Genomic DNA, 24,644 nt, shown 5'->3' on the forward strand with positions numbered 1-24,644 from the left:
TGAGACAAAATACTCAATATTCCATGTAAAAGGATGAAAGGTTTGTTTAGCTCACAGCTTGTAGAGGTTTCAGTTCATAGTTGAGGTTTCAGTTCATACACTCCAAGGCAGGGTGGCAAGGCAGAGGGGTACTGCAGAGAAGAACCAGTTCATGGGAGGCGAAAGACAGCAAGCAAGCAAGCAGCCAGTAACAAGTGACAAGACACTTTCTGTCCCCAGGCACCACCCTTAGAGGATTGACACTCACATCCTTAATCCTGGTACCCTCAATCCTAGCACTGCACCATGAGTACACCCTGCCATCACACGCTGGATCCCAGGCAGACTCTGGCAAACCTACCACGAGTCTAATTTAATCACACAGTCTACATCCAGCTACCTGTGAAAAAGCCCCCACCCATGACTGCGTGAGGTTTTGAGGCAATTTAGATCCAAGCCATAAAAATATGTGTTTAAGACCATGAATTCTTTATACTTGCTCAATCTACATTTTCCAAACAATTTTTAATTTCAAAATAAATTATTTATCATTTTATGTTATTATAAAAGCAATACTTTCAGGAAAAACATGAAAACTATGACAATCCTTTTGGAGGACAACCTGGAAATATCTACCAGATAAAACAATACAAAATTTCTCTTGATTAAATAATTTCACTTGTAATTATTATATCCGACACATATATTCTCATTAGTGTGAGATGACATTTGTAAAGTTTTTTATTGCAGCATTTTATGTCTTGCAGTGGCAGGAGACTAAAAATAACCCAAGTGTCCAGCATGATTTTGGTGACCTGTCCAGAAGACTGTCTGAGACAGTTTTCATCTATGCTGTAGATAGTGAAAGTATACCTTTCCTTCCCAAAGTATCTCAATTTGTTCAATAAATTATGTGTTTACACTAATTTTGTTCATGTCTTACTGTGGAATACCAAATAGTAATAAAAATAAATAATGACTCTGTCTTTGATTAATTTAAAAGGGAAAATGAAACAGTATTTCTTACTTTGGGTTTTAAATAAATGAGGGAGAATGTGGAATATGTGAAAGAAAATTTCACACATAAAATATTTGTGCAAATCTATATGAGACAGTAAATATGAGTTGCATTAAGTTTGAGAGTCTGGGTGACTGGAGGGTAAAGCTGGAAGGGGAACTTCATCATATAGCTTTTTCTGTATTTTTTAATAATATTTTTTTAAACTTGTAAATTTCAAAAGAAGTTTAGAAAGAAAAAATTACATATAATTCATATTTTTTAAATAGCTTTTAAAAAATTACCCTCATGCAAACAATTTCTATTCTGAGTTGTTCAATTTAAGTGATTTTTATAGTCCTGATTTTAAATATTTATATAATTTGGACTACAAGATGGAGCTTCTCCCAATTATTTTATTTTATTTATTTTTGGTGCTGGGGATCAAACTCATGACATTGCGTTTGCCAAGCAGACACTAACGCCACTGAGCTAAGTTCCCAGCCAGGCCCAGTCATTTTAAAGCCTAATACAATTGTGTATCACAGCAGAAATGGATATAATAGTTTAAAAAATCAGTATATGCCATAGCAGCCCCACTTTGTTGAACATTGCATTGTTTTCTAATTTTTAACTGTGTGGAAGTGGGTATCCTTTTACAAAAATCTTTGTGAATTATCTGTGTGTATGCCTTTGGGACAGAGTCCAAAAGGCAAATTGCTGAAGTGAAGAAATACAAAATCCTATCTGGTGCATTCATCTACAAATCACCCTTCTATAAGATGGCACCGAGCTGGTTTACACGCTCACTACCAGTAGTGGCCTATGAGATTGTTGTTTCTTTGTACCTATTCATCTTGACCAATTTGATGGTTAAAACTATTTTATATTGTTGTTTTCATTGGCATTTAAATTGGGGGGGGGCAAGTTAGATTCCCCTTCTGTCTATTTATTATTTATCAGTCTACATAAAAGCTAACAAAAGAAAAATAATGTTTTAGCAGGATTGAAGCTTTAAAGGAACGTTTTGAGAGAAGGGGGCTCCACTTATTTTTTTTTTCTGTGTGTTTGTTTGGATACTCAAATTAAGAGTTGCTTTTAGAAATGTCTAATCTAAAATGATTACATCAGTCTATAGGCCAGCTGCTGTGTTATATCCGACTCTTCCTCTGAACATGAGGACTGTTTACCATATCCTGTTTCCTATCCTATAAGTGTCCTGCCTGGTCACCAAAACTGACAGGGCCTAAGATCACCATTTCTGCTTCTTGCAGTGGTATTGTCTTAGGCAGGAGCGGCCTTAACAGTTCATTGTAATTTTCAGATTTATTTGAACACACCACAGGAGGTGGCACTCTTCTACACAGAGCAAGGGAAGTCTTTCTGTGTGGATGGTTTTACCTTGTTCTGCTCTTTCAGTGGCACTGAGTCAGATGTGTCTTGACATAGTCATGCAGTCCATCTGGCTTACAGCCGGTCATCGTTAGCACAACAGCAATCTGCATCATGTATATATGTCTAAACATCAAACAAAATCAAGCTCTTTTGATGTCTTTCTCAATCAGTCTTTAGTTTCAAAAATATTCTCTACAGTGCTGAGTGTAACAGCGAAAATTGGTTGAAGCCCCCACCCCCACTCACAGCAGTGTTTTAAGGGATTGAAAACATGTAACTGGTTCACAGGACACTTGGCCTGGGCTGACCACGTTTCTCTCGCGTCCTCTCAGTGTGTGCACCATCCATGCAGCACTGTCCATTTCTCCACACTTGTGGCCCTGACAAGACTCAGGTCTCCATTTGAAGGCTTTCTGTTACGCCCCAGGGCTGCACAGTGGCTGTTCCCAGAAGCAGCTGACTGGGATTTGTCAGGAAAGCATTGTGTGGGCAGGAGCCTCATTTAATTTTCCACCAGTGACACTGTGAGGCAGGTAAGCACAATTTACATTTTATACAGGAGGTCACTGAGCCTCAAAGCCAATGAAGGAGAGACAGCATTTTTATATTCCACATATTACAGTTTTTCTCACATCATAGAAGGTGTCCTGTAGAGCAAAGGTCCCCAACCTATTTGGTAACAGGAACTGGTTTTATGGAAGATAGTTTTTCCACAGATGGGGTTTGGGTGGAGTGGGTTCAGGAGCAACCTCGATCCCTTGCACAAGCAGTTTACAATACGGTTTGCATTCCTGTGAGAATCTAGCATTGCTGCCTGAGCATTAGGAAACAGCTGTGAAGACATCTGAAGCTCGCTCCCAGCCACTGATCTCCTGCTGTGAGGCCTGGTTCCTAATAAGACACAGGCCAGTATTGGTCTCAAACGCAGGGATTGGGATCACCTGCTATAGAATAATTAAGTAAGTTTCATGACAGCTTCCAAAGATCACTGGTCAATACATAAAAATAGACCATTAGATGTCCGTAGAACAGTACTGTCATCCCCCTTAACCTAACTATGTACTTGACCACAAAAAGCATTCAAAAGATCAAAGAGAGGAGAGATTTAGCAGGCCACATTTTGAACATAGAAATAAAAAAAGCCAAAAGACAATTTAAGAAATCTTACATATTTGCAAATTATGAAACATACTCCTTGATAGCCCTGGAATCAAAAAGGAAACCCAAGTGAAAGTTAAAGTTATTAGGAAAGACATTGAAAAGAGGATTTATTTTGTTATCAAAACTTCTAAGCACAGTACAGTCTAAATGCAGAAGTGAATACAGCACTCAAAGGAAATTTTCTATTCTCTTATTAAAGAATGGAGAAACAGGACAACTTATTATTCAGCTTAGGGAATAAAGAAGAGCAAAGTAAACCTAAGAGCTAGCAAGAGTAAATTAATAAGGAGAAGGCTGAAATTTAAAGAAAGAGAATGGATAAATAAATTGAAAAGCACATTCTTGGAGAGACCAGTAAAATAGATAATCTCCCTGGAAGCCCAATTATGGGGAAAATGAGATACTAAGGGTACAAAGCCAGGAAAAACAGAAGTGGGAAACCCATTGAAACAAGATTAATTAAAATTATTTTGAGACTTGTAGCAAGCAATCTCATGGCAAGAAGTTTGAAATCAGCTAAGAAGAATGATTTGTTAACAAAATAAGAATTATAAAAATTTAAATCCCAGAAACAGAAACCCTGACTATGTCAGTTACTATAGACTAGATGAGATAAACAGCTAAGGAGTTAGCCCTGGCGAGGACTCCAGAACTAGACAGTTACCAAGCTAACCTTTAAAGGATAAATGGTAATGGTATTTCTGCTTTGTTCAAGACTAATTGACAAATTTAAATTGTATATGTATTTAAGGCATACAACATGATGATTTGATATGCCTGATGGTTGTCTATATGGGCTTGGTAAGTGATAACACTAATCCAGGTAATTAACACAAGTGAGATTATACAATATTTTTCTTTTTCTGTCTCGCTTATTTCACTTAACATAATGTCCTCTGGGTTTATCCATGTTGTCATAAATTATAGGATTTCCTTTGTTTCTCAGGGCTGAATAGCTTTTCATTGTAAATATGTATACTCTATGTCTTTTATCTATTCATCCGGAGGGGCAATGGAACTTGGGTTGTTTCCATATGTTGGCTGCATTGAATCTTGCTGCAATTAATATATTATTTAAACTACTCAAAATGGATTTTTAAACACTGAAAACATGCAATGCACTAGCCACATGCTAAAATAGCAAGTATGTGAACAGTCTGAACCCACTCATGATCACCCATGCTATAATGAAGTCATAGACCTTACCCGTAAGGCAGAGTCTGTGCATATAGCTCCTACCGTGGAGGCCCAGGTGGAGCCGTGCCAAGAGAGGAGGATGTGTGGTGCATGGAGCTTGGAAGACTCCATGGAAGCTGGTGTTTGAGCAGGTCTCTAGGGGATCCTCTTCAGAGGCTAGGTGTGCACTAACTTTTATTAACCCACTTAAACATTATTCATAGCCCATTGATTTTCTTGATGACTGCATCTTGAGGCAGATCACGTTTATGTCTTTATATCCCATGTGCTAAAATTTATGTGCCAGGAGACAGTGCAGCAATGTGATAAAGAACAGGGGCTCTGAAATCACACTGCCCGGATTTGAACCCTGGTTCCATCATTCATTACCAGTGGGGCCTTGAGCAGATTGTTTTATCTCTGTATATTTTACTTTCCCTTGTAGAAAATGCTTTCCCATAGGGCTGAGGGGAAGCTTAACTTTGTAAATATACGTCAGTTGGTTAAAATAATGTGTGACACAGAGAAAGTACCCAGGAAGTTAACAATAATGAAGATGTTGATATTTAGAATCATTGTCACCATCATCTTTATCACTGTAGATGCAGAAAAGATGAAGGGGAAGGTTTATTGGCTTTTGACTCTGACATAACTCTTAGCTTTGTCATGGACACACTGTATGACCTTGGAATATAACTAAATTCACCTCTTGTATTGTGTTAAACTATATATATATATATATATATATATATATATATATACATACATATATACATATGATATATAGATATAGATATATCATAAGTTTTACTGTTTTAACTTTTGGTCTACAGTGCTAAGGACTGAGGCTGGCATTTTTAAGTACCCAGGTGGCAATAAATACATTCAATTGTGGGGTAACTATTGCCATCATTCCTTTCCAGAACTTTTGCATCATTCTAGACTGAACCTCTGTTCCTTTCAACCAGTAATTGTGCTGAACTCATTTTAAATGTGATCTCTCCTTATGTCATTATATATTCAGACTCGGAGCTAGACTGCTGGAACTAAATGTGGTTGAAATTGCAAGGCCTCAAATTTGTTACAGGGCCTCAGTGCTTTTTGTCTTTAGGTACATGTCAGTATATCTTTAAAAATCCAAGAGGGGTGTCAAGTCAGGGTCCTTCACAGCCACATGGGTGGCCCTCTGCATTCCAAAATTCACTCTTTCACCCTTCTCTCCCTTCTGGTGACTTTTTTCCTCAGATATGTTGTTTGGTGAACATGAGCAGCATATGCAATGTGTTAACTCCTTTTAGATGCCAAGAATGTGTTACGTGCTGTTTGGGAGAGATAAGTTGCCCATTAGATTTATTGTATAAATTAGGCCAAACATTAACTTGGATAGGGGAAGCCAATGTCCGTGGAAAATTTATTATTTTGAGTATATTTTTTACAAACATTCCTTGAAGACCAAATGTGGTTTCCACTTGTGTATGATTACTAAGTTGAGAATGTAGAGTTATTTGAAGGCAGTCTTTCCTCCACACCTTTTTTGAATTACAGAGAGTAAAAGAAACTGCCATCATGAAGGCGGCCCCAAGTTGGATTAAGAACCTAATGAACTTGAAAGGATGAAAGGAATAGTGGTGACATTTCAACTAGATTCTTCCTTTTGTTTTTTCTTTCTTTGAATTCTTGCTTCCTCCTTCTCATTTATGTTTTAGTATTAGCAGATACTTTTAAGTGAACTTTTCTTCAGCTGAAAATGTTAAGTGCTTAAACCACTCAGGTCACAGTCTATGTGGATGAGTGCAAAGGTTGCTTTTGGCTCTTTACTTTGTGGCATTTCCTTTCTTGCTAGCTCAGTGCCCTTCTCAGTAGAGAGGTTGTGACCTCTAAATGGGATAGGGGCGATGGTATTTGGATCTATCGATATGGATCCTGCACCGCACACTCATTTAGATCCTAAAAGCCTGTTTCTTTTTTTTAAATGTCATCCACATGCCTGCCCTAGATTATGAAAGACTTTGTTCCTGAAGTCACCTCTAACTAGTAAATCATTGCCTTAACTTGCAAGCCTGGAGAGACAAGTGTGAAACACATCCTGAAGCTTGAGGGGTTCGTAGAGGAATACAACCCTTGCTGTTTGACTCCCATCCGTCTTGTATGCCTTGGAGCTGGCACTGTCGAGGCAGGGACTGATGGAAGACTGAGAGTGGGGGTGACAGGGCCACATCGAAGTGTGACAACTATCTCACTCTTACTTGACTCTTATGTTAAAGTCTGACCCCTGTTTCAGTAGTTCATCTGGCTCAGCATTTCTGAACCTGTGTTTTGTGAAATTAGAAATTTGACATTAAAACTGAGGATTCTAAAGTCCTTATGGAAAGAGTTTATTAATAAGGATTTCTGCAGAAACACGAGTCAAAGCACTGAAGCCTCTGGTTTGTAGAATATTGCATACCACAGTTCTCTCATTTATTTCACCTAGACTCTCACAGGACATATACTCCAGCACCCTGCACTGTGATAAAAAATGAATTTTGTGAGTTCAATCTCTGGCACCAAAAAGAAAAAAAAATTTTGTTACTGATAAAGAAGTTTTTGTATTAAAATATACAATAGGGGGTGGGGATTTAGCTTAGTGGTATAAGCGCCTGCCTTGCAAGCAGGCAGTCGTGAGTTCGATCCCTGGTACTGATAAAAAGGAAAAAGACAAAAAATAAAATAAAAAATAAAATATACAATAAAGTTAGCATGTTAACCAGTTTAGGTATGCAATACAGCAGCGTTAAGTATGACACTGTTGTCTAGCTGTCACCACCATCTGTGTGTCTAGGCCATTCAGGCTGCTATCAAAAAATACTAAAAATATTAAAATATCTTATAAGCAACTGAAGTTTGAGGGAGGAAAGAGATGAAAAAGATTGAGGTATTAAGTACATGTACTAACTCCTTGTGAGGAATGTAATCGTTATGTACTGCAAACATGGACTAATAAAAATAAAAATTAAAAAACAGACATTTATCTCTCATAACTCTAGAGGCTGAAAAATCCAGGATGAAGACAACAGCAGATCTAAGGCCTTGTGCATGGCCAGACTCTGGTTCATAAATGATCATCTTCTTGCCGTAACCTCACAAAGCAGAGAAACCAAGGATGTTCTTTTTGAGACAGGGTTTCACTATTCAGTTCAGTCAGGGTAGCATTGAGTTCATTTGGTCTCGAACTTACCACAATCCTCCTGCCTCAGCCTCTGGAATCTGTTTATGAAGGCTTGCCCTCGTGATGTGCTTACCTCCCAAGGCCCCACCCACAAATGTCACATTGAGGATTAAGTTTCAAAATAGGAATTCTGGGGGTACACAAGCACTCAGTACATACAGCACCATTTTCAGAACGTTTCTTATCATCACAAACAGAAACTCTGGGTCCATTAAATAATAACTTACCATTATTCCCTGTTTCCAAGATCTTGATAACCTCTATTTGATCCTCCATCTCTATGAATCTGACTATATTAGGTACCTCATATAAGTGGAACTGTATTTGTTCTTCTGTAACTGACATTTCACTTTGCATAATGTCAACTATTCTAGCATATATCAAAATTTCCTTTTTAAGATTGTATTTATTATTCACACTTTGTTACCCATTCATCTGTTTAAGGACATATGAATTGTTTCCACTTTTTTGCAATTATGAATATGAACATTGCTGTGCAAATTTCTATTTGAGTTCTTTCTTACTTTCTTTCTTTCTTTCTTTCTTTCTTTCTTTCTTTCCTCTTTTTTTTTAGCCAGGGCTTAAATCACAACCTTGCATTTTCCAGGGCAGTGCTGTGCTATTTCAATTCCTTTATGCATCTATTTAGGAGTAGATTGCTGAATCCTTTTGTAATTCTATGTTTAAATTTTTGAGGACTGGGGCTGGGGATTTAGCTCAGCAGCATAAGAACCTGCCTTGCAAGCAGGCAGTTGTAAGTTTGATCCCCGGTACAAATTTTAAAAAAAATTCTTTTGAGGACCCCCCCCCCAAAGTATTTTCCATATCAATTATAACTTTTAACATTCTCAACCAGCAATGCACAGTTGTTCCAATTTTTCTATATTGTCACCAATGCTCTTTTTAAAATAGTTGCTTGAATGAATGTGCATTGATATCTCACTGTGTTTGATCTCCACTTCACTATGGTTGTTTATCAGTCCAGTACAGACTAATGTGATTAATTATGCCGTTAACTACACAGTTCACCACGGTGTATGTCTTACTCATGCAGACTTGAAAACATCCCAAATAGTATATTCCCTGCTCATGAGATGAGCCTACTGATCACGCAGTTGAATGTGACTGCAATGCCAAATTGCTTTAAAAGTTTCTTAAATGAGCATTTAGAAATTTTGAGCAGTTTTGCATCTGTTTCATTGTGGACGTGTCCCAAACTCATAGCAGCCCACAGGCACATTTGTCACTGCTTTTAGCCATATTTTCAAACCAGATATATGAGCATTACTTAACGAAGTGTAGTTTAAACAGTTTTACTCTAAGTTCAGACTATTTTTCGTTCAATTTGCAAAGCACAATTAGTGACTTATGCTGGGAAACAACTTTATAGTATAGCATTTTTATATTTATGATGAATTTTAGAGATAGTTTAAGTAGTTTGGGAAATAGTCCAATAATTTTTAGAGGGCCAAAGTCTATGGAGTCTGGACAGTTTTCCTGATAGGCTGGACTCCCAGTTCTTCTAAGATGTTCTATGCTGTTGATCGTCAAGTGGGCTTAAAGGTCACATCTTTGAGAGGAGAAATAGGTGCTACATAGATGACCAAGAGTCTGGAACTAAAAGAAGGAATAAAACCTTTTTGCAATTGGGCATCGTAGTTTTCTAGATGTCCCACAAGGTAAGAAAAATTAGACTGCAGTCGTTATGGTGGTAGAGAATTGTACCTGAAAAGCTGTTCCAGAGTTAATTAAGTAGCTTAGCTTTGTTCTGTGGGGTTAGGTCTATTAACTTTGGGGCATCGAGGCAGCTTAATATATAGACTTTCAAAAGAATGTCTTTAAAACAAAACGAAATCTTAACTGATCATGTTTCTTACCTTTAAAATGCTAGAAGTAATTCAGTATTCTGGTCTAAAAGAACTTAGAGAAAAAACCACTTTGTGAATGCAGCCAATATTCCCTGTGCTCTGCCTCCTCCTGAGAAATCACATTCTCCTTTCTTGGGAACTATCCCTATATCCTATGTCTCCTCTCCTAATTAGTGAAAGAATTCATGGTCTCTTTGACTCTGTCCTATTAGCTACTATGAGAGGGACCTGGACTCTAAACAGATCAAAATGAATCTTTTCATGTGATTTTCTTTCAAATGCAAGTCAGAGGGAGAGTCAGGCCTCCCAGGGGGTGACCACTTTCCTACATGAAACTTGGGAACTAAGGGACCCATGTGGAAGAAATCTGTATGCAGTGAGAGCCAATAAGCCAGCATGCAGAGTGGGCAGACGAGATGAAAAGTCTGGGTCCCATGCTCAAGAGACTTGGATTCCGCTTTTTCAAGGGGTGATCTGCATCCCCCATTTTCTTTCTGGTTTTCTCTCACTTGCAAATAAGAGTCTAGCACTATGTTAACCCTTTCCTTGCCAAGGCACTTAACACATTGCCTTTCATAGGGTAAGTATGGAATTATAACCCTGTAAAATGTTTAGCATTAAACGAACTTAATATAATCTTTGGCTCTTTGATCATTATGCTAACCCAGATTCACATTTTACTCTTGTTGAAAAATATTAACAGATTATTTCAAAATGCCTTAGAAGATCCCATTTTATCTTTTTATTAAAAATGATTTTGAGATGCAGGTCTTGGGATGGGTGAGTTGAAGGAAAGAAGTGAAGGCAAAGAGATTGAAGAAAGGAGAGAATGTTTGTACAAACTCCTCCAAGGACCAGGAAGGGAGCTGACTAGAGATGCCTAAAAAGCTACCAAGTGCATCTGTCTAATGGGTTCACTGAAGCTGAAGCTCAAAAATCTAGCAACTGTACTGTTATTTCCAGTAGCCCTGGAATCTGTTTGTTAGGGATTAAGGTAGCCAATGAATAATACTCCTCTTTTTACCTTCCAACTGAGATATGAACATGGGAGTCAGATAAAAGTAGAAATGTTAGCTTTACTTCTCATGAAGCAAATTATAGCAAAAGGTTGCTAATCCTCAATTAAACAAATGCATCTGTCCATTCCAAGCACAGATGGACAACCACATGCCTCTCCCACAGTGAGAGGCCCCTTATTACATGACAGAGACAGCTACATGTGTCCTCCAGACAGACTGTCTTCCATGGAGAGGAAATCCACAGCCAGCAGAGCCGTGTTCTGTCCTATGGGAGCTGAGTGAGGGCCCAGAACATTGTTCTAGTTGATGGCCCTCCGTGTAGATACGTAACTGAACTCACTTCAGGGAGGGCCATCAGTGGCTAGGTTAGCCACTGTGCCTAATTGTCCCTCCTGCAGGATTTCTTTTCTCTGTCCGCTATTCCCTAATAAAATGATAAAGAGGGGAGAATGTTGAAGATAATCAGAGGAGCAATTAAACTATCATATGAATTAGGAATGAATGGGTCATGAAGGAAATAAGGCAACAAGGGCAGAGGGCAGTGGGTGGAGGGGAAGGAGAAGTCTAGAGAGCAGATGTGGGAAAGAAAGAATGAGAAACCTGAGGAGAGAGGGGCTGAGCTCAAAGAGTATGATGTAGGAGTTCAAGGTCCTTCAGCAGGCCTGGGTGATGGTGATTACCTGCAAGTGGAATATGCAAGTAGAAATTGTTAGAATTGAGGAAGTCTAAGAACTGTAAGGCCAGCTTGCCCATATAAGATTTAAGGAAAGACACCTGTCAGGTGGACTGAGACTCTGGTGCCAGCGTCCGCCATCAGCGTGGCAGAAGTAATGGGCAGTTGAAGATCACTGTGGTGAAGAACTGATGTCTCGGGCCTCCAGTGGAGTGGGCAACAGCATCAGTGTCTGAAAGGACAGAAGGAGCTCGGAGAGAGCTGTTTCTTTTTCTTGTAGCTTTCCTAAAACCAACAGTTGGCCAGCCTTCTTTGTACCCACCACACACCATAATCTCTTCTCTGCTAAACATCCCCAGAGTAACTGTATGTTTGCACTATTGTTTTTTTAAACTGACTTCTAGAATTGGTTATCTCATTTCTTCCTAAAAGTTAATAATGTCCTTCAAGTCAGAAAATATGTTCATTGATGACTTAACAGTTTGCATTATAAAACAAATAATATTATGAGAAATGCTTATTGGATTGTTGCTGTATGTGGAAAATTTCTATTCTAGGGACTTAAATGTATGCTCTTACTTAACTCCACACAACAACCCTATGATGAGTATTCTCATTTTCATATTTATTCCACACATTTTTATTGAGTGCTTACTAATTACACACCAGATATTGTTCTAGATAATGTGAGGGAGGATGCGCCTGCCAGTCCAAAGGCCTTGGCAGGGACTCACCTGGTGAGTTTGAGGACCATTGAGGACTTGTACCTGGCTAAGTTAGCATAAAGGGAACCCATGATCATAGAGGGAGGGTACAAGAGATCCTGTAGGACTTGGGAAACCATTGAAAGACTTGGGCTTTTAGAAGACAAACTGCAGCTGTGGAGAGTTGACATCTTGCCTGAGGTTATTTGACTAATAAGAGGTAGAGCTGAGGTCTTATAAAGCAGCCCAGAGAGAAATCAATGCTAGACACATAGTGCTCCCAATACAGTGCTCTCAACTGGTCTCCCCTGGCATTGGCCTCCCTGGTCCTACTGTTCACTTTGCTTCCCTACAGGCACGAAGGACTTATGCTCCTCTAGCTGTCCTTTATTATGTCTGTTGTTCATGTTGAGACAGGATCTCTCTATGTTGCCCAGACTGGCCCTGAATTTTGAGTTCAAATGATCCTCCAGCCTCAGACTTCCGAGTAGCTGAACTACAGATGCACACCACATCCCCACCATCCTTTAAAAATGTCAGTATTCTGGATAGATCCGTAGTGATCCCTCCTGTTCTCTGAGTTCTGCCAGCAAACATCCTAATTTCCTTCTACTTCCTATGCATGCATATGCTGTGATTCCCAAGCCCAGGTCATTCTGCAGGGGCCTCACTTTTCAACTTCAGATCTAAAAATTAGTTCCCAACGAGATATGGCCCTCTGTAAAAAGTGTTCTAAATGTAAATTAGTTTCTTTTCTCGGAATGCTCTTCTTGTTGTTTCTTAAAATGATCTCAATGGCTAAAAGCCTTAGCATCACCTAAAATCCTGTTCCTCCCTTCATTATCAATTCTCACATCTACTCAGTTGCCAAACCAAAGAGAGGCGCTTCCATCCCGCCATCTTTTTTGCTCCTATGGCCTCTGAGTTGTCTCCCCCTGAGGTCTTGGGAGAGCCTTCCCCACTCAGTAGGTCTCTCCTGCTGAACATGCCATATTCTCCTAAGACTAAGGTCAGATCTCAGGATTCATTCCATGCACATGAACTGCCTAGTTTCCCCACTGCTGGGAGAACCATCCAGATCATACCAGGGCACCTAAGGCCCTTCTCAGTCTTACCTTTCATAGCCTTTCTCCCTCCAGTCTTCCAATCTTTCTTCTGTAATCTGCCATCCTTTTGGTCATTTCCCATCCATAAATTTTTTTTGCTTTTACTTCACCAGCCACCAAGCTGCCACATTCTGGGTCAAGCCACCCTAGAATTCCCCCAGGCAAAATGAGTTGCTCTTTCCTCTCAGTAGAAGGGCTGGTATCCTCATTAACTGCTCCTGGCAAATAAAACTGCACTGACAGTCTGGCAAGCTCTCATTGGTGTTGGACATGGGCCAATTCCCGGAGTTTGACTGGAACCCGTACAGGCTGGGGCACTCACTGTGAACACACGGCAGGGCCAGGAAATCCCCAAGTCCTACTAATGATGGGGTAAGTTCCTGGAGATATTTTAATAATGTATTCCTCAAATTCTAAATTTCTAAATTGCGTTTCTGTTAAGGGAAATTTGTTTCCAATGCATAAAACCAAATAAAAACCATGCTTTTAAAAATTCTTATAGGTAGAATAGAAAATTAACATTTATATTAGCTATTGATTTTTCTAACAAGATCTGGGTCTTTTCTGCTACCTTTGAAAATCTTTATAAATGGTATGTTAATCCTTATGAAGGCTTTTATAGCAAAATGTATCATTAAAATGATTTAAAATGATATATTTAGCAGAGGTAATCTCAGTTTGTATGTTGATATTTTCTACCTAGTCTTTTCATTTATAGAAGCTAAAATTTGTTAGGATGCTTTGTGTATATATTGCATTTATACCTGGCAATAGAGGTGTATAGATTCATTTGAAACCCAAATGTGTGTTGGCTTCATTTTCTGTGAACTCTAAATCTGCCTCTATGTTGATCTTTCCTGACTGATGTAAAAGAAAGCCAAGGTGAGTGGGCACACAGGAGACCTTGTTATCCCTGCCCGTTTTCCACGGAGAACAGCCAAAGGCTAGGTGCTTGCCTCAGAGCAAGAGAGTTGCTTGCTTTCTGCAGTCAGTCAGGGAGAGAAAAATCTGCAAATGGAATCAACATCTGGAAAAGGGGAAAACAAGCTGATCTTTGCTTGCCTTCTGATAAAAGAGGGAGAAAGGCCTGCAGAGGGCAGTGATGGTCTCAGGAGCTTCTATGAAATGCATTTTTAACCTACCTTCCCTCTACTTCTGTCCCTCTCTCCCAAAGTGCTGTCATAGGGAAAGGAAGCTTCTTTCATGAACAAAAGCTGCTGGGGTCCTTGATCCGACATAGCAAGCAGCAGATGCACACGGGATATTTCAGAGCACATCTTCCCTCAGACAAGTTCTCCTCCCTCTGCAATAAGCACCCCTTAATGTGCACTTTGGATTAAGTAGGATTTTTGGAACTGAACTTGCAAGGATTTATTTCTTTGTAATAGTTACACATGATGATTTACAAGCAGCTACCTTGCACATGAACCTTTGATACACTAGCCTGCTCTTACATTTGAGATCGCCTGCATAACCGTGCCACACTGCGGTTAACAACACCTCAATAACAATAGCAGTAACTATTTCTTTTTTAAAATGGTCTCCTGTGTAACTAGCAATGGCTGTGCCCATAGTGTGTCTGTTTTTCAGGGATACATTATATAGATAAGCTGCTCTTTATGTCATCTTCCTGACTTGGTGGACAAGAATGTTATAACAATGCCTTCTGTATATAGCAGTCTCCTTTATCTACAGGGAATGTACTCAAAGACCCCTGACCATATGCCTTCCTTAAGCCTGGAAAAGTACTGAACCTCTCATGCTTTGTTTTTTCCTATACATACCCACTTGTGATAGTTTAATTTATAAATTAAGTACAGTAGGAGATTAATAGCTAACTAATAACAAATTAGAAAAATTGTAACAATGTACTATAATAAGATTGGGAGCATCACTATTCTTGTGCTTTGGGGCCATTATTAAGTGATATAAGAGTTACTTGAATACAAGCACTTGATACCCCAATAGCTGGCTGAAAACTGAGATAACTATGAAGCAGGTGGTGTATACAGCATGGAAACACTGGATGAAGGAAAGACTGAGAAGGATGGAATGGTGTGAGATGAGAATTTATCATTACTCGGAATAGCACCTAATTTAAAACTCGCAAACTGTTTTTTTGTTTGTTTGTTTTGTTTTTTTACTGAAAATTCCCACTTAATATTTTCATCTGATGGTTGACCATGGTTAAGTGAAACTTTGAAAGCAACCACAGAGTTGGACGTACAACACCATGGGCTGTGTTCTTAATGTGTATTTTCTATAATCCTAATATCTCTAAAAGATGGGTAATATTCTCCACCTTACAGATTAGAAATATGAAGATCAGAAAGTTCAGAAAGTGTGCCTAAGGACAATGTAGCTTATAAGCAGATAAGGCTGAGATTCTAAGTCCTTCTGACTACAAAGCTGTTATGCTGTAGCCATGGATATGTTTATTCCCTCACTTGTCTAATTTGATATCAGACTTACGTTTATGTGTATCTTGAACAAATCTAGGTATTTGATGAATTGTGAAGACTAAAGAATTCTGTTTTATTCATTATTCTTAAGTACCTAGAGGAATACCTAGCATGCTGCACTGAACTTATTTAACTGTTTAGTAAACGCTTACTACATGCTGAGGACTTACCACATGGTAGAGATTACTCTGAGCCTTTCCTTGTCTTGGCTTTGAAGTAGAAGAGAAGGGAACAAGGTACACAAAGGACTTTGGAACAAGAGGCCCCAGGAGGGCTGTAAGCTCAGGTCTCCACTATGACCACTGGAGAAATTTCTCATATGCAGGACAGGCACACAAATTACTGAAATGGAGAACCACTAGGAGATTTAATGCATAGTAGCTCTGCACATACTGGTTTAAATCCATCTATTAATACTAGCCTGGCACAAAGTGGACTCTTTCAGGGACTTTCTGTTACACCTCTGTGATGAATTGAGGCCCATAGTGCAGTACCTTCTTCCTTGGCCAGAAAGGCTAACTTTCTGTCTTTTGCTGAGGACCGATTTCAGTGCTTAGAGGTGACAACAATTTTTCCTTGAATTTTGTTGAATGGATTTTACCAGCAAAATCCAAATGCTACCTAGTTAAATCTGTGTTTATACATTTAAGAACCTTTTCCTGCACAATTTCTGGAAGATTTTCAGATGTACAGAGATGTTGTAAGAATGTCATAGCAAATAACTGAACACCCTTCACCTGTGGCCTGTATCCAGCTTCATGTCTGCTTTTGAAGGAAAATGTACCAGAATGCAGACACACACATTTGTTTGCATAGGTTCTGGTTACAAAAACAAGGTTGAATTATTTTGACAAGGACCACCATGTGGCCCACAAATATTTATGAGTTGACCCTTCACAGACAATGTTTACCTTCCCCAGTCTGGATTCACCAGTTGTTAATATTTGCCTCTCTCTCTCTCTCTCTCTCTCTCTCTCTCTCTCTCTCTCTCTCTCTCAATCTCTCTTTCTCTCTCTCTCTCTCTCCTTGCTTCTGTTCTTCCCTTTCTTCCTGATTTTTACTCTCCTTTCTCCCTAACTCTCATCTGTGAGCATGTACCTGTCCTCCACATACATAAAACCATCCTTTCCTATAACTGCATTATCATCATCACAACTAATGAAACCAACATTCATTCAATGATATTATTCAATATATAGTCCTTAAATCTGACTTTTAGCCTTACTTCATTTTGGATCTAGTTTCTAGTTAAAAGTTGTGCGTTGCGTTTCTTCAGCATGGCTCATTAATCACCAGTGTTTGTCTTTACATGAAATTGGCTCCTTTGAAAAGTGCTTTAAAAACTTCACATAAAGATTACTAAGTGTTAATGGGTTTGTGAACTCTGCACTAGTTAGTCCTTACACTAAATCAGTGTCTCCCACTTCTTTTCCTTTGGAATTGAGACACTATTAGACAATTTGGCTTCTGAACTTAAAACATTAAGATGTGGGTTTTGCTTGAAATTGCAAATGTGGGGGAAAAAATCTCAGTGTGAAGAGCAAGGCAGATGAGAATTTTCGGAATGCATTTTGTGTAATTAGAGGCACAGCCCTTGCCTGGGCCAGTGGCTGTCCTTGTTAGCTCTTGGCTGGTGGCTCTTCCTTCTGGCTCTTCTCCTGCCTGGGGCCTGGCTCCCCTCCAGCATCCTCAGGTTGCAGCAAGGAGCTGGAAACAGACCTGCAGCTCTCCAAGTCCTCTAGCCCTAATTGTTCAGGCTGGCTGCAGCACAAGGCTGTCATGTTTGCAGGCGTGTGCTGAGTGGTGCTTGGGTTCCAGGGCCCTCTGTGCCTCTGGGAATGCTCATAGGAAGAGCTCCTTCTTGGTTTTTCTGAGAATCTGGGGAGCCACCACTGTACATTTACTATGGAGAGGCGTCACAGGTCCTGTCCTTTATGGTGTCTTCCCATGATTCCTAGAGAGTAGTAACACCCATAATTCAGAGCTTTCAGGCCAAACCAGGACACACATGCCCTCCTAAAAACTCACCTGAGCATTTGTGTGAGTCACTGTCTTGGTTTGGGGTTGCCTTGTTTAGCAGTTAAAGGATTTGTTTACTATTCCTGAAATGGGGAATTACAAATGAGAGATGCACCCTTTTATGAATATGATATACTTAGGATTGGTCAAGGCTGAAAGCCAGTGGTGCCTTTTAGAATCTCAGAGCCAAATTAATCAAACAGGGAAACAGGTGTGTGTGTGTGTGTGTGTGTGTGTGTGTGTGTGTGTGTGTGTGTGCTTGTAGGAGGCAGGCATGAAGGAGAAAATCAGAGGGAATGAGAAAAAGCAAGAAAAAAAAGGAAAGATTTAAAACTGAAATATCAGAAACAGAATAAATAAGGCACCAAAAAACGTGGAGATGTAAGAGAAGGAACTGTCAACTTTTAGGACTTAAATTTGTCACATACAGAGAAACTTTATTCCCATGTGTTGTGTGGATTTGAGGGGCAGACTCAGGAGCTGAGTGACTGGGTGTGGTGTATAATTTCTCTAAGCCTCAACTGCTGATCTGTAAAATGGAGACCATAATAGTACCTACCATCTGTGTTGTTTTAAGAATGAAAGAGATAATTCATACATATTCATAGAACAAACTGGCACATGGTAAATACTCAGTGTAAGGCACATTTACTGAATTATAAAATGCTTTACAGCATTCAGAAAATGCTTCTTCTGATTGCTAAAATCTTCATTGATCTTGCACCTATTTTCTTGACATTTTAAAAAATAGTCACTAAAACTTAAAAACAAAGGTTTTTTTAAAAATTAAAAAAAGAATAAAACCTATGGTACAGAATTTCAAAACAAAATAATAGGAGATTAACAATGGGCTAATATATTACGTATTGTTATCTTCAAAGTAGTTATTCAGATTACAAGATATAGGCATGAAGAAAATGATTACACAATGAAAGTGCAAACCATTCTTTCTGATGAACTAACAGAGATTAGTAATATAGTTATCTATCATACATACATGCATATATATATATATATATATATATATGGTCTCTTCCCTTCTTTCTTTTCTCCTTACCCCTACCCACATTGTTCTTTCCTTTTGAGCAACTTATTTCCCTTTCACTTTCACAATATCTGTTATATATATATATATATATATATATATATATATATATATTTTTTTTTTTTTTTTTATCGGTACTGGGGATTGAACTCACAACCACCTGCTTGCAAGGCAGGTGCTTATGCTGCTGAGCTAAAGCCCTAGTCCCTATTGCATATTTTGGATGTTATTTACTCATTCAGTTTTTACACTAGGGAGACAATATGATATTTACACATGCAAGTCTAATTTATTTCACTGATGAGTATGGTCTTAAGTGACATCCATTTATTTATAAAAGCCTCAAGTTTATCCTTCTGTGTAGCTGAGTAATACTCCATTGTATAAAATTACCACATTTTTTATCCATTCCACAATTGATGGGCATTTGGATTGTTTCTAAGATTTAGCTGTTACAGATTGTACTGCTATCAACATAGGTGCACATATATCACTGTGATATGATGTTTTTTAACTCTTCTGTGAAAATATCCAGAAGGGGAATACCAGGATCGAATGAGACCTCCAATCCTAGTATTTTGAGAAATTTCCACACTGATTTCCACAGTGGTTGCACCAGTCTACACTCCCACCAACAGTGGAGAAGGGATCCTTTTTCCCCACAGCCCCTCCAGCATTTGTTATTGGTTGCTTTCTTGATGATAGCCATTCATTCTGTCTGTAACAAGATGGGATCTCAGTGTTGTTTTAATTTGCATTTCTCAAATCACCAGTGATGTTGAACATTTTTTCAAATATTTATTTGCCATTTCTTCATCTGAGAAGTGCATTTTTGGATTGGGTGTTTGAATTTGGGGGCCTGGTTTTGTTTTCTTTCAATTCTTTATATGTTCTAGGTAGAAGCTAGGTAGAAAGACAAAGGCTTTCGTCTCACATTGAGAAACTTTCTCCCGAGTTTTCAACAATACTTTATTATAGCAATGTTACATCAATGCATGCTTATAATATACTGAAAATAATGTTTGGTGCATTTATTTCTTTTCCTCCCCATTTTTCCATCCAACCAGTTATATATAAATGTACCAAATAGATACCCTCATGTGCCCCTCATCTTCAAAATGCTGCTTCCACAGCAATGAGAATAGCCAAGTTCCAGGGAGAAAGAGTTTTGGTCCTGCTGTCGCTGAGCAGCAGTGTGGCACGATTTGGAGGCTTGGAAACTGAGGAAACACATTTTCTGGCAGCAAGTATATTGACATATCAAGTTCACTGATAAATAAGAGATATTTTGTGATAATAAAGTTAACTGGGAAAAAAGATTGAAAAGGAATTGAAAATTATTTCACAGGTGATAACAGAAGTGTTGGGACAAAATGATTTCTCCCTGACAAAGTTAACCACTGAAAAATATATCAGTAAGAAAGTGGCAATCTGTAAACTCAGGGAGTGGGTGGAAACTCCTAAATTTGATCACTTAAAAATGTGAGGAATAAAAAAGAGGTGGGTAAAGGTATGGTCAGCTTCAGATATGGTGTGATCAGCTCACCAGTTAGTTGATAGAGGTCCCATGGATGGTGGCAGGGCTGTGGATAATGACGTCTCACCTGCTGAAAAAGCCCAGGGCACAAGAAAGAAAACCTGCTGGGATGGAGGTATCTTGGTGGGGGAAAATGAGTTTGCAGTGTCACTTGACTGGCCACCTGTCTGCTGTCTTGCCCCTAGTAAGTGCTTTCTTTATGCTGTCTCCTCCTCCTGGCTCTGCTCCCCAACAATCTCCTTCAAATACTGATCTGGCATTTATGTCTCAGATACAGACCACTCCCATCCTCCTCCCTGCAGCCTGCCTTCCAAGACTTCAAAGCCCTTGTGATCACCCTGTCTCCATAGCTGCCTCGTTACAGGGTACTCAGCTTAGAGTTCATGCTTAAGCTCCTTGGACATACCATATGGGTTTTTCACCTGTGTCCTTTGCTGGCTACATCACCTTGAACAAAGCACTTAATTGTTTTGGGACTCAGATTGCTCATCATATAATAAGGGAAGGAAAGAACCGTATCACCTTCATAAGACAGTGTAGCAATTAAATGGGTTAATATATGTACAACTCTTGCAAGAATGCCTGGCATGGAATATGGACTGCAGACTGGTCAGAAACTTACTGCTGTTGGTCTTAATCATTATGCAGAATCTGACTTTGTTAGTTTTTACTGTTTCACTAAAAATTATCAGAAACCTACCAACTTAAGACTTTATTGTCTCACATCATCTCTAGGTCAGAAGTCTGGATATGGCATAACTAGGTTCTTTGCTCAGCGTCTCACAAGGCTATTGGTTGGAGCTGAGAGCCTATCTGAGCATCTTTTTTTCTAAACTCATTCAGTAGTTAACAGAATTCATCTCTGCAGCTATAGAATTCATAGCCTGTGGGAATTCTGAATTTCTTTTCTTCTTAAAAGCTCCTTTCATTAGCTCAGGCCCAATTGGATTATCTTACTTTTGATTAGTTTGGAGCCATCTGGTTAGGAATATAACCACAGAATGATATCCATCATATTCACAGGTTTCACACATAGTCAAGGGGAGAAGATTTCATAGGACATACACTGGGAGCACTATCTTGAGAAGCAGAGAGCAGGCTTCTTGAGGGCCTGGAAATCTGCTTAAATAATGGAGAATCGAAAACAGTTACCTTTTCTGGTCTTTTTGTTGCACTGCAGTTGGGTGAATACTTGATTTGGTAACCACAATCCTCATTTTGCATGTGTGTGGCATCTTTCCGATAGTATCTGATGGATTCTTGCTGATGTGGCTCCTATGGGTGCCATTCCCTGTCCTGCAGTCTTCACCAACTAGTGAGTCAGCTGGCACCTTCAAAGGCTTTTAGGAAGAGGACAATTAGATACTTGTAACTTTTAAACCTGTTGGCTGACACCCTGGAGCTCTGGGATGCCCCGTATTGTCATTCTCTTTCAGAACCCTTTATCCATTCTTGATGATCACAGCAGAGGAAGACTAGAACCCTCTTAATTGTCTGTTCAATTCCAGTCCTGTCTGCCACTTGGCTGGTGCAAGTATGTTTTTACCTACAGGGGAGATTTTCCTTTTCAGAGAAGACTGCTTTATTTTCAGAGACTTTCCTCACACTCCTTTATCCTACTCCTGAGTATATACATGTAATATAAGAAAAACGTGGTAAAGATGAGAAAATCTCTTTCTTAGTGAAAATTATTATTCTTATTTCTTTAATGCCAATTCGAATCTGGTTCTAGGCAACAAGATATAGGCAAAGAATCTTGAAGTAATGAAGAATATCTAGTCCTTAAAAAATACTGTTCCCTAAAAAGATGCTAAATTCTCCTCTACAATGCAGTTTTATTCAAAGGTGTGAAGTTAAAATGGAAAAATGGACTTGGCATGGTTGTGTGTTTGGAAGTTTGAATGTCTGTTTATTCTGGCATTTCCTAACAAAGCATAATTTTGTTATACAACACTCTGTGATTTGGACATGACTCTAGCAGTCTCAGTGGATGGTATGCCTCCAGAAATTTGGGCTGTTAACAGTAAAGGGCTGGTTCATAATGATAATTTACCATAATATGGACTTGGATGTCTTTTCTTCATTCCAGGATAATATCATCTTATTCTTAAGAGGTTGTAAAGAGCTCGGCCTTAAAGAATCTCAACTCTTTGACCCGAGTGACCTCCAGGATACTTCCAGCAGGGTAACAGTCAAGTAAGTAATGCACGATTTATGTTAAAGGTCAACACCTTGATGGTTTGGTATGCAGTTTTATGATGATTTTGTAAGCTCTAAGAGGCAGAGAATTGGGTATGCCCAATAAAATAAAAATACAAAGGATAAGCCAAGCTTTCAAAACAAGGCATGCTGTCCTTCTGTGTAGCTTTCATTCTGATCAGACAGATTTTTTTCAAATACAGGTCGTACGTATAGAGTTAGAATTTTGAAGAAGAGAAAAATGTTTAGTAGAGCTTAACACAGAGGCAAGAGAAAATATGCACAGAATGTTTGTGTGTCAGACAAAAACCTTTTATTTGGCTCCAATTGGACATTTGAATAGCCTCTTGGATGACCACAAACTAGGTAAACAGTTTTGAACTCTGCTTATTATGTAAAAAAGAAGTTACAAAACTACTTATTATGTAAAAAAGAGCCCTCTCCTTCATTTCTGTTTGTAATTTTTTTTCTCATATGTGTCAGTGATCAAACTGTGCAGATGGATTACTGGCCCTTTGGCTGTTACTGACTATAATGACTCAGCGAGCCAAGGTTGGAGCCAAAGTATCCCCGGAGAAGAGTATCAGAATGAAAGAAAACACAGTACACTTCTGTGTAAAGAACTAGCTTATGAGCAGGGTAAGGAGAGGAAATACCCCAGTGAGATGGCACAGGTCACTTTCTTGTAATTTAAGATGTTCAGAGGCTACTGATTTCCTGTAAAATATTTTCTGCCTTAACTGAGCAATGTTTGACAAGAAGGGGTTTTACTAATAAGCTGAATTGCATAGATAGGGTCTGTGGATTGGGAACTTTGGAGATCATTTTATTATAAGAAAATAGGAAAGGGAGAGAAGCCTAAATTCAGAGCTGTTAATTTTATAGTATTTCCTGATATTGATTTCACAACCACAACAATAACAATATAATGGGAAAATAGGCTGAAGTGGAATCTGTTAATGAAATACAGCTTGAAGTTTTATATTGGATTTTATGATTCATGACTGAAAGTAAGGAAGAGTCAATTGTGACTGATCATCTAAAATTATTTATCTGTTGTCAATGTACCATTCTTTAGTATTTCTCAAAAAAATTTAGTTAAGTAGAAAATTCACTGAATAAAAATTAGGATATGAATATAAAAACCACCATAATCCTCATTCAGTACATCACATGCTCCACTTATTACTGAACATCAATCTGGCCTTTATAAACTCATGTTCATTTGAGGAAATGGTTTTAGTTTCTGCCTCATCTGACATTCATAGGTTCACCTGGTCGCTAGTGACCAGAAGCAGTAGGAACTGTGCATGCCGTGCAATAATTAATCATACACATATTTCTTGGAGTGTGAAGGAAAGTTCACTTTGAGTTTTGCAGCTGCATTTGGGTTTTTTTGGAACCACTTTTAACAATAAATTACTAAACTAGGGGAGTCTAAGGCTGATCGGTTATAGAAATGTAGGAATCTTTTTGCTCACATACAAAAACGAAGCCTCGGGAGATCAGGGTGTGGCCCTGGGTCAGCAGCTCCCTAGGTCAGTGGCCTTAGTTTTACATAAAAAGTTTGGATGTTTATAAGTTTTTAAAAATCTACTTTTTTGTTTGTTAAATGAAAAAAAATCTAGTAGACGTCTAAGCAAATAATGGCATATCTTTTTTTCCTATTAATTGCACTCCACTTTCTATGAGAACCAAAACTATGAGAACATATTCTTAACCCAGTCCACATTGGATCAATGCTTCTTTTAACCCAAGTGCTTGATGATGGGTTTATCTCCTCCATAGTGTTCTGGTCCTTTAAATCTCAATTGACTTGAAGTTGCCCACCTATGTGCTCATATGTACTTAGGCAGAAAATGCTGTAGTGAGGTAATCAGGCTCTAAATAGTTTATGGAATTCTTTACTGGTTTATTTGATATAATTTCTCTATTTCTTGCTCCCCTCAGTGAGGTTACTATGAATTAAAGGATGCAGAAATTCTTTGAGTAGTTATTGATTGTCATGTTAATATAACTTTGAAATAACTTTGGAGAAATTTTAATGTTTTTCTGTATACTGCTGTTGCTTATAGTTTAAGAGTAAACATGTATGT

The 24,644-nt window shown here is 38.7% G+C and overlaps 1 protein-coding gene and 1 long non-coding RNA gene across 19 annotated transcripts in view; one reads left to right on the forward strand and one right to left on the reverse strand.

Annotated features, from left to right (window-relative positions):
- Limch1 (LIM and calponin homology domains 1) overlaps positions 1–24,644 on the forward strand; it is a 327,840-nt gene that overhangs the window by 209,682 nt on the left and 93,514 nt on the right. For all 18 annotated transcript variants that reach the window (XM_063240658.1, XM_013154288.3, XM_063240659.1 and 15 more), the window contains one exon: positions 22,439–22,545. In XM_063240658.1, coding sequence (XP_063096728.1) covers positions 22,439–22,545 — 107 coding nt within the window. The remainder of the gene's footprint in view (positions 1–22,438; positions 22,546–24,644) is intronic.
- LOC134474103 (uncharacterized) lies at positions 8,482–13,456 on the reverse strand. Its single transcript, XR_010044711.1, has 3 exons — positions 13,296–13,456; positions 11,578–11,708; positions 8,482–11,483 (listed from the first exon to the last, which is right to left on the reverse strand). It is a non-coding gene; the product is annotated as an uncharacterized LOC134474103 (long non-coding RNA).

This window comes from Cavia porcellus, unplaced genomic scaffold (genome assembly GCF_034190915.1).
Source record: "Cavia porcellus strain 051 isolate PalLab524CR breed Dunkin Hartley unplaced genomic scaffold, mCavPor4.1 scaffold_30, whole genome shotgun sequence".
NCBI classification, from domain to species: Eukaryota; Metazoa; Chordata; class Mammalia; order Rodentia; family Caviidae; genus Cavia; species Cavia porcellus.